The 11,620-nt window shown below is 39.0% G+C and overlaps 1 protein-coding gene across 2 annotated transcripts in view; it reads left to right on the forward strand.

Annotated features, from left to right (window-relative positions):
• Positions 1–4,564, forward strand: part of ADGRD1 (adhesion G protein-coupled receptor D1) — a 957,528-nt gene extending 952,964 nt beyond the window's left edge. For both annotated transcript variants that reach the window (XM_040416257.1, XM_040416258.1), the window contains 2 exons: positions 2,887–2,979; positions 4,113–4,564. In XM_040416257.1, coding sequence (XP_040272191.1) covers positions 2,887–2,979; positions 4,113–4,208 — 189 coding nt within the window. In that variant the 3' untranslated portion in view covers positions 4,209–4,564. The remainder of the gene's footprint in view (positions 1–2,886; positions 2,980–4,112) is intronic.
• The last annotated feature ends 7,056 nt before the right edge of the window (positions 4,565–11,620 follow it).

Raw genomic sequence — 11,620 nt, forward strand, 5'->3', positions numbered from 1 at the left:
GTTTGCATTATCATGAACAAAAAAAGGCTGCTGTTCATGGTAATGCAAACGGATCCGTTCTGAATGGATACAAGCGTTTGCATTATAGGTGCAGATCCGTCTGTGCAGATACCAGACGAATCCGCACCTAAACGCAGGTGTGAAAGTTGCCTAACCAAGTAAAAATGTTCAATATTGTTGGTTTAGTTAAGCATAAGTTGCACTTACAGCTGTGCTGGGCTATGTACATTTGATGGTATCAAAATATAAAAGATACTGTATGTACAATTTTGTGAATATTCCCAGTTTTTATGTTAATAATTATTATAATTTAGTGCAACTTTTTTTGATCGGTGCCATAATTACCACAACATAGTCTATCCTCATTTGTCAAAGGAAGATGTGCTGTATGCAACTGGATTGTAAGTAGTGTTGATCGCGAATATTCTAATCACAAATTTTTATTGCGAATATTGGCACTTCGAGCATTTGCGAATATCTAGAATATAGTGCTGTATCTTTGTAATCGCAATTTTTTTTTATCAGTACCCATGATCCCTCACTGCTTCTTGCTTGTGGGCCAATGAGAAGGCTGCAATATCTTTGACTTTAGGAGTAGTGTTGATCACAAATTTTCGTATCGCAAATTTTTATTGTGAATTTTCTATTTGCTGATTTTCACAATCAAGAAAATAATGACTGGAGATCATGAATCCTCGAATTTGCGAATATATGACAAATATTCGCCCAAATATTTGTGAAATATCGCAAATTCGAATATTGCCCCTGCCACTCATCACTGATTGTAAGTTCTTGCAGACAGGGTCCTCTTTCACTCTGTATAGACAGTCACTCTGATAGTACTTGTTTGTTGTACTTATTTTTAGAATGTATTGTTTGTAAACTCTTTACCTATGTACAGACCACTGAATTTATGTTTTTTTTAGATAAATAATAAAATAATACAATTTTGCTTATACGCTGAGCGGATTATTTCAAATGGTCCCATTAAATGTACACCAGAGACATAAACCTAGCATGTGATATTCTAAGAGGAAAGAAATCATTACATAGAAATCAATTAAAGTGTGCCGGCCTTTCAACAAACTTTGCATTAATCAATAGTACAGTTTGTGTACATGAGGATCTCCTCATACCTCACCAACAGAACCTTCAGCGTTTCCCATTCATACACTACCTCCTCATCACGCCCCCTCTCTGTTGGTGTCCCTTAAGGCACTTTCCTGGGTCCCCTACTTTTCTCCATTTATACATTTGGCCGGGGAGAGTTCATAGAGTCCCATAGGTTCCAATACCACCTCTATGCTAATGACACTCAAATCTATCTTTTCGGCTCAGATGTTGCTTCTCTCCTATCCAGAATCCCAGCTGGTCTGTTGGCAATATCTTCATTTTTCTCCTGCAGATTCCTAAAACTCAACATGGAGAAAACTGAATACATTATCTTTCCCCATGTCACTCAGCCCTCCAGTCTTGCAGGCCTGCTGCCTGGGGGTTAGATTGGATCCTGCCCTGACCTTTAAGCCAAACATCCAAACCCTCACCTCCACCTGCTGTTTTCAACTTAAGAAAATCTCTCGTATTTGTGCCTTCCTCATCCCTGAGTCAACTAAGATACTAGTGCATGCTCTCGTCATCTCTTGCCTGGACTACAACAACATCCTCCTTTGTGGCCTCCCATACAGCATTCTCGCTCTCCTCCAATCTATTCTCAACTTCGCTGCCCAGTTAATCCACCTCTCCCCTCATTTCTCCTCTGCCTTCCCCCTCTGCCAATCCCTTCCCTGCTGCCCAGCAATTTCAGTTTAAAATACTTACAACTACATATAAGGCCATCCCCAACCTGACTTCTCCTTATATCTCTGACCTGCTTTCTCGATACATCCCCACACGTAATCTCAGATCCTCACAGGACCTTCTCCTCATCTTTTCTTTACACAATTGACTAAAAGATTTCTCACGTGCCTCTCCCCTACTCTGGAACGAACTACCCAATGCATCAGATTGTCCCCCAACATCCAAACCTTCAAGAGTAACCTGAACACCCACCTTTTCAGGAAAGCCTACCACTTGCAATAGCATGCTGCCACTACGCAGCCACATGAGCAGCCTATAACCTCACCTACTGTGTTCTCCCCTCTCATTGTAGAGTGTAAGCTCTTGCGGGCAGGGTCCTCTACCACTCTGTACCAGTCTGCTAATAGTTTCTTGTTTATTGTATTTTTATATATGTACAGCTCCATGGAATTAATGGTGCTGTAAAATAAATAATAATAATAACAATAACACAATTTCTGGCTATTATATCAATTGTATTTGGCTTTTTTTAGAGGTTTTCCTCTGTGCATGCTGTGCATTTAGTTTGCAGTTCCCCTATATATAGTGGGTGGAGACTAGCTGCCATCCACTGCACACAGAAAATAGAGGAAAATCTGCTTTGTAATCTTACTCACTCAGAGACAAGCTCAGAATCGTGGAGGACATTACAGAGAGGTACTGACCTATGAGGTTGTAAATAAAGTACTTGGGCTGAGATATAACCTTCCTGTTTAGCATTTTAGTCTCTTTGTGTGCGTCATTAAACTCATGCTCACTCCTCCCCCTCCCCTCTCCATAGACTTGTTTTGACATGTGTAATATGATACTTCAGCAGATCTTCTCCCATACTAGCCAGGTTTTAGAACTTTTTCCAAAGTGAAAAGCAATTAGTAAGTGTGTGTGTGTGTAGGGGAGAAAACTAGACATTTCTAACTGATAAGACATATTACAAAATTTCTTGTGGTCACTTATACTATGGATTGATGCAAAGTTGTGTCAATAGCTAACATTTAACCTAGTACTGTACCAGTGTCATTAAATTATAAATTATATATGTTTTTTTTTAAGGTGAGAGCAGCTTTTAAGCACAAAACAAAGGTGTGGTCCCTGACAAGTAGTTCTATTCGCAACATCAATGTAAAGCCTTTCAACTCTGATGTAGTAAGTACAAATATTTAAACTCATTAGATTCACTGATAGAATTGATATAGTTTTTTTTTTTTTTGGAAGCTTCCAAATATACACAAACATATAATGTAAACTAAATGAAAACATAATAGAAAAGAGGATATAATACATTTGGACATTTCTATCAGTGTCATAGCAACGAGAAGAGAATGTACTATACATATCAGTAATTGTTCTAATCACAGTGAAGTAGGTTTTCAAGGATTGAAGATCTGTAATATTTGGCATGCAGGCTTAGAGCAGAAATGACTTAAAAAAATATGTGAATAAAGAGAAATCTTCTGTGAGTACTGGAAAAGCAAGCAAATACCATATAATAATATCTGAACAAAAGCAAAATGTGGAGTGGCATTATGATGTTCACCATGTTACTGAGCCCAACATTTTTAAAACATTTTATGATATATAGACAAAATAGATTAGTACAATGTTAGCCAGAAAAATGTATGTGATGTTAAATACCTTAGTCTTTTTTTAACACAAAAGTATTGTAGCACTGCTACAATACCGGTACTTTTGTCTTTCTTTTTAACACAAAAGTATTTAACATCACATAAAACACTCTATGACATGAATGTGATATGTACTGGGAAAGCTCAATGCCGAATCTACAGTAGTCATAAGCCCTCATTAAGCCAACAGAGGCCAGAAGAATGCCCTTTTTGTCCTCTGTCAGGCTGCTATATGACATAATACCCTTCTTTACTGTACAGAAAAACATACTTGACTACTCTTTTAGGCATCCAGTAAAAAGATGTGTACCCTTTTTTCCCCCATGGACATTTGTGGTCAATGTATGCCACTTTACCTATACAGTGGCATTTGTTGAAGATTTCCATTTAGAGGCATACGCTGGGAAATGCTCCAGAGTTGTATATTTCTGACAGAAAGCTTGAATGCAGTCTGAATAGAGCCTTACATAAACCATACTTTAATGTTGAGTATATAATTTTGAACTGTAAACTACTGTTAAAAACAGCACAATTTCTTTTTTTATCATCAATAGTGAATCATATATTGTTCATTTATAATTAACATTTATCGCAGAATGTGAACTTTAGAAAGTAATAATTGGCATCCTATGGACTTTTGTTTATGCCTTCCAGATGAATGGGAATCGAGCCAATACGTCTCCAACCAAGATGAATACGTGGGACAAAAGCAGCAATTCAGCCAACAGAATTGACTTGTCTGCTGTCTGATTATGAGAGGGTTTTACAACCAATAAAAAAAAAATCACTGGAGGCCTTTTTGTACATAAGTTTGTCTTTCCCTAATTCAACGGAAGGTGCCTTATCTTTATTAATACTCGGATATTTCCACCATGTTTACTACAGGGAAGGTTTTGCTTTTTCAGCCTGAAGAAACCAATTTGTCTTCAAGCACACGACTACAAAGAAACAACTCCAAATAAAGTGTTGCAAGTGCCAAGATGCCTTAGAGACCATCTTCTGCTAAGTACCTAGAAAGCATCAAGGAAAAAAGTAATGTTATACCGTGCAATAGCCTGCATTACTAAACTGATCACTGCAGGATTATTGTGTGACAGTGGAAGACAGTTCTGGGCCTTTCCTGAAAAAATCCATCACACAAAACAGTTTTTAGAGACTACAATGAAAGCATTTTATCTGCACACTGCAGACCTTCTTCTTGTCCAGCCTTATTTATGAAACACATATTGGTGGACAGGTAACACAATAAGCTAAATTGTAACGTGAATAGATATATTAATTGGTTACTTAATTGCTGTGAATAGGATGGCACCTTGACCTTGGTAGTCAACATTAACACCTCTGCTGAAGTTGTCTTACCGAAATAGAAGACCTCTTACTTGCTGTTCTCTGATATGTCCTCTCCATATAATTATAGGTCTGGTAAAGGATGTGTGATAGTACTGCTGGTTCGCTTTGTATTGGAGGAAAATTCTATAATGAATAGCCCCCAAACCAACCAAACATTTTATGCACATTGTTAAACTTTTGTCATAGTTTCTTGTATTGTATGTTTGAAGAGAAGATTTCAAGAAAAAAACATTATGGACATCAGTTTTTACAGTAAGGTCTGATTCATATGCAACGCCTACCCAGACCAACCCAATAGCCCCCATAAATGATACCAAAATATTCACATGTAATATGTAGTAAATCTTTATTAATGCAAAAATTAATAGACAAGGTGAAAACAAAAGAAAAGGAGGAGGAGATACCTAGATCGCCTCACTCCTGATACACCTGATAGAGGAAATCGCACAGGTACTTAGCTAAATGTGATAATGATGTAAATATCCCTGGGTAAAACATGTGTAAATAGCCCCCACAATGCACAGTGTGGATAAAGTAAACTAACACTGTGCAAAAAGGATGAAAGTTGATCCGGAGCCGTGTCCAGTCAAAGATGACACAGGGTAGGTCAATGAGTCCGCATATCAGAGTGTGTATATAAGGGCTACAAGTGACCACAGCTGCTAGCTGCAATAGACACTGATACAGTATACATCAAAAAAGTGCCCACAGTGGATATATCAATGAACATACAGTAAAGATAGAACTGCATGCAGGTGGTTTGGGGGAACCAGTGGCCTGTCAGAAAAGTATCCAGTCATCAGATGATATGTCATGGCCCAATGGTGGACCCACAAACCACACAACCATTGCATGTAAATAATACAATATAACTGTGAGGAACATTGTCAATTACCCATGATGAGTGAAGTATCCGAGGCAAAAGGGATGCCTATGCCCCAATGCGCGCTTCCCCACCCTATTGGCTTCGTCAGGAGGCTGATGTGAGTGAATTAAGTGCGGGTATTTATGCTACATACGCACCTGAAAAAGATCTGTAACGCATGTCCAGCAAAGTCAATGCACCTGAGGTCGATGTATGACGCATATCCAGCATGTTGAATGGGGATCGCTTCATCATAGCGTGCCACCCCTTCCACCGCGGTCGACGCGTGTGGGTGACGCGGGATGTAAGACACCGCCCACCTCGGCCTCTGGAGAAGGAGAGCCAAACGGAGCACCATGACAACGTGCCCGCATCAGCGCATGCCTGGAATGCGTACACCCCAGATGCTGCAAGACAAGTAGCGGTGCTGGGGAAAAACATCATATAACAGGTGAACCTGACCTAATATACTGGTGAACAATTCATAATCATACAAAGCAGTCAAATATAAGTGCTAAACCCTAAATACAGAACCTAAAAAAAGTGACAAGTGCCAAAATCAATATACATATGTGCACATCTCATGAGAGTATTACTATATGGGTAGCAAATTAAGACATGATTATAAAGTGCAGTGCAACAAAGGAACATTAAAATGGAGGAGTTGAACAAGTCGCAACCCATTGTTCTGCACTTCAAAGAAAAACATAATTGTGACCCTAGTGTTCTGCGAGCAAGGGGTATTGACAAGGTATCCCTGGGCTGCCTAGGTGGTGACTATAAAAAGGCTCTATTGCAGAGGGAAACCAAGTGGATAGTTCTGCTTAAAACTGAGATCCCCTTGAGATTGAATGAAACAGTCAGTTTCAGGCCCTTTCTTTGAATTGTGCTTTTTTATTTTCGGCCTCTTCGGAGATCGTATGTGGGCATTGACTTTGCTGGACATGCATTACTGATTTTTTTCAGGTGCGTATGTAGCATAAATACCCGCTCTTAATTCACTCACATCAGCCTCCTGATGAAGCCAGTAGGGTGGTGAAACGCGCGTTGGGGCATCACTTTTGCCTCGAGTACTTCGCTCATCATGGGTAATTGACAATGTTCCTCACAGTTATATTGTATTATTTACATGCAATGGTTGTGTGGTTTGTGGGTCCACCATTGGGCCATGACATATAATCTGATGACTGGATACTTTTCTGACAGGCCACTGGTTCCCCCAAGCCACCTGCATGCAGTTCTATCTTTACTGTATGTTCATTGATATATCCACTGTGGGCACTTTGTTGATGTATACTGTATCAGTGTCTATTGCAGCTAGCAGCTGTGGTCACTTGTAGCCCTTATATACACACTCTGATATGCGGACTCATTGACCTACCCTGTGTCATCTTTGACTGGACACGGCTCCGGCCTGATATTGGTCCCCATTCATCGTGTGTATATTTTAGTTGCACTATCAACTTTCATCCTTTTTGCACAGTGTTAGTTTACTTTATCCACACTGTGCATTGTGGGGGCTATTTACACATGTGGGATATTTACATCATTATCACATTTAGCTAAGTACCTGTGCGATTTCCTCTATTAGGGGTATCAGGAGTGAGGCGATCTAGGTATCTCCTCCTCCTTTTCTTTTGTTTTCATCTTGTCTATTAATTTTTGCATTAATAAAGATTTACTACATATTACATGTGAATATTTTGGTATCATTTATGGGGGCTATTGGGTTGGTCTGGGTAGGCGTTGCATATTGTAGGTCTAGGCCCCTTTGCTATCTTATACTGTTTATATCTGAGGTATATGTTGGTTCTAAGGTCTGATTCACATGACAGTAATTTCCATTCATGAGCTGTCTTGACTGCTTCTGAGACTCATTGATTTAAATGAATGGTGGTCCAGAAAAAAAGAGATAGACCTAGACCTTATACGGACATCTATATAAATCCATTCTTTGTGGGTGGAAATCATTATAGTTGCCTGAATCAGACCTAAATCCAAAGGAATGTCAAATAATCTATTAGGGAATTCTGAATTAATCAAGGTGTGGGGGCTACAAGGATAATGTCTCTCTGTCTAAAATACCTGGTATGTTTTTACATCGTCAATTGATTTTGATGGGTGTCATCATAGCATGTAATGTTCATGTTCTTGTGATGTGCTACAGAGAAACTAGATGATTGCTTCTGGGATCCCACAAATTACCACTGATCACCTTTCTAGCAAAATGAGATTGTCCAAAGCAGACAAACCCTTTAACGTGCATTTAGTTTTAAACACCTGGCCCTCAAGAAAACATCTATATTTGGCACATCTTACCATATGTGGTGTAATCATGGATTTATGAATCATGGGACACTACATTTACATTAAATAATATAGCAACATCTCAAATTCTTTGTGTCATTTTATGTTTCCACACTCACATTGCCCTTGTACCAGGAATGAATAAAGAAAAAGAGTAGAATCTGTCTTACACTGCACCCCTGATTTTGGCTTCTAACTCTGCATAGAGAAACCTGACCGTGTGGACATACTCTTGGCTCGGTGGGCCCCTGTATTATCTGAAGCTGCTGTTCTGCTTCCTATTTTCGGGCAATAATGTAGATCAAAGGCAAATCAGTGATCCTTTCTAAGGCTATGTTCGGGTGCCTCTGATGGGTGGCATCGGTCACCCATAGGTTTTAACCATAACAAATTATGTGTTTCAAACATAAGTTTTTTCCTGGGTGCCATTACCACAGTCATGTTACATTTATGCTGTCCTATGCCATGCTGTACAGTTTTTATGCAGTATACTGGCATTTACGACCAGACAGAGGCTAAAAAGGCACTCTTTTGGCTCACATCTAGCTAAATTAACCCTATAGACACATTTAGCGTGTTCCTCACGAGCTTTCCCAGGGTACGCACTAAATAGGCATCATGAACGTGAGATGAACACACTCTAGTCTGAGTTACATTTTGTTTTGTAAGATAGATATTCATTAGAGCTAGGTGACTAATACTGAAAATAACATTTCTTATTGACAGAGTCTCAGTTATGACCAGCATTTCCTAGTAAAATATTTCCATCCTAAGTTTTAACTATCTCATTAAAAACAATTTTCTCTCTGTGGGACTAATAGAGCAGTTTTATAGTAACGTAATGCTATCCAATTCTAGATCACAAATGATTTGTCACGTTATAAAAGCTAGTCGTAAATTCTGGCAGTGGGATCAATTAAATTCTAAGCCGGTTATATTATTTGAAAAACTTTTAGAGTATGGAGTTGTAGTTTGGGTGTTTTTACTTTTTGCTTAAAAACTGGAAAATATCCTGTAATGGCCTGATAAACATTGCTGTAGTTGCAATCATCCATTCCTATTCAAGCAGACATCCATGTACTGATGCTTCTATCATTCCATTAGTCCTAAGTAACAAAAAAAGAGCTCTTTTAGTATGACTGTATCGTAATTTATGGTGAAACCAAGGTACATTAGCATTTTGGACTGAAGATCCATTTATAATAATTTAAGGCAAGCAATTTTCTGACAGCCATACTGCTGATCCAAGACCTTGAATATTTGTATGACAAATGACATCAAAATTCAGGATTTCTTGTAGTGGAACCAAATATATTGTACCTTCCATTTCCGTGATTTATCATTGATATCACCAGCTATTTTTATAATGTCTTTGAATCATGAGCTAAGAAGGGTGATGAAAGCTTGTAGAGCATACATGTATCTGAAAATGTACATTTATACATCATGATGGATCATATTTTACTGCCATGTTACATTTACAGTACTTATAGGGGAAATCAAACTAATTAAAGCAAGCGTTCATCATTTGTAAACTTTTACTTGTATATTAGGCAACCTACATTTGCCATTATAAGTGGAAGCAACATAATGGGGTTGTCTCACCTCAGCAAATGGAATTTATCATGTAGACAAAATTAATACAAGGCACTTACTAATGTATTTTGATTGTCCATATTGCTTCCTTTGCTGGCTGGATTAATTTTTCCATCACATTATACACGGTTTGTATGCCTGGGTTATGACCACTCTGCAATTCAGCAGAGATGGTTGTGTTTGCACTAGCCTATGTGCACTCTCACGGTCTCGGCCATCAGAGAGGATGGAGCTTTTTCCTTTAGTGTGCAAGCACGACCACCACTGCTGGACTGCATGATGGTAGTAACCCCTGGATAGGAGCAGTGTATAATGCTATGGAAAAATAGATTAAGCTAGCAAAGGCGGTAATATGGACAATTACAATACTGTACATTAGTAACTGCCTTGTATTAATGTTGTCTACATGATGACTGGAATTTGCTGAAGTGAGTCAACCCCTTTAAAGGGTTGTCCATGTCTTTCAAATAGAGTTGTGAATAGTATTGCAACTCAGCTTTATTCAATTCAATGGAGCTGAGCTGCAAAAGCAGACCCAACCCATGAACAGGTGTGGTGCTGTTTCTAAAAGAATACAGCCATTTATGAACAGGGCAACCCTTTATACTGGTTTTCTGTGAATTAAATATTGATGAACTATGCTCAATATCAGATTGGTGGAGCTCCAACTCCTGTCACCCCTGCTGACCAGCTGTTTGAAGAGACTACAGCACTTGAACAAGTTCCACAGTATGACGATGATGTATAGTTTTGTGTACACGCAGTCTTACCCTTCGGGCCTCGATGCGCTGTAAGTATGTCTTTGGAGTGTGGGAGGAAACCAGAGAACCCAGAGGAAACCCACGCAAACACGGGGAGAACATACAAACTCCATGCAGATGTTGCCCCTGGTCGGATTCGAACCTAGGACCCCAGCGCTGCAAGGCAACAGTGCTAACCACTGAGCCACCGTGCTGCCGTGTCATCATAGTATACTAAGCACAGTGTGGTACGTAGCCACTGTGCTTGGAATTGCGGCTCCGTTTCATTCCCTTGAATGGAACTGAGCTGCTTAAAGGCTTTGTGACTAATGGACATGATGTCACAGGCTGAGGAAGAGGGTACAGTGCTCACCTAAGTGTCGCAGCCAGTTTAACAGGTGCTGGGAGTCAGACACCCACCATTCTGGTGCTGATGGCCTAACCTGAGAATAGGTCATCTGTTTGTGCATCCCAGAAACCCCTTCAAGTAACGAGGAAGGCCAGACTTTAGAAAACGGAATTCTCAGAGTTTGCATTTCTAGGGTACCAGAGGAATAGAATCGCTGTTTATAGCTCCTGCATGTCATCATTGGAGAGTACAGAAGACAACCGTAACAGTTCCCTTGATGTCTGTATTGAAAGAATATATTCTGTATTATGTTAAAGGATCTAGAGGAGGGAATTGGATTTTCTTTCATATGATCTTCCCTATTATCCAAGTGCCTCACTTTCGTAAAGGATGTGATTCAAGCAGGTAAAAGGATGTTAAAAGGGTTGTCTAAGATTAGAAAAAGGGGTCTATAATATATTCTTACGGAAACAGTGCCACTCAGCCCTATTCTAGTGAATCATGCAGAGTTGCTAATCTCATGTAACCTCTTTAACTCTTTTACTGCCAGGGCATTTTTTACATTATGGACTAATCGAAATAAAAGTGAAAGTTTAGACACCCATGTGCCAAGTCCATTGTCTAATAAAAACAGGAATGTCAGTACTGTCTGGAAATTTTATTCAGCACAACCAAGCCAAGAAAACATTTGACATTGAATATAGGTGTGTGTTTTATAGAGCCTGGCATTAGATCAGTATATAATATCATATAATTCATAGCAAGGCCTTCTAAAATATGAATGATGTAATTTACTTGATGCCATATTCAAATGAATATTAAATTATTGATGCACTAAGTGACATTTAAGTGACCTGCTGCCTTGTATTTACTTTGACCTGTACAATTTTGTATGCAATATATTCTTCATGTAACATTAAGAAAGCGTTAAAGTGTATGTCATTATTTATTGATA

The sequence above is a fragment of the Bufo bufo genome, chromosome 2 (genome assembly GCF_905171765.1).
Source record: "Bufo bufo chromosome 2, aBufBuf1.1, whole genome shotgun sequence".
Classification (NCBI taxonomy): domain Eukaryota; kingdom Metazoa; phylum Chordata; class Amphibia; order Anura; family Bufonidae; genus Bufo; species Bufo bufo.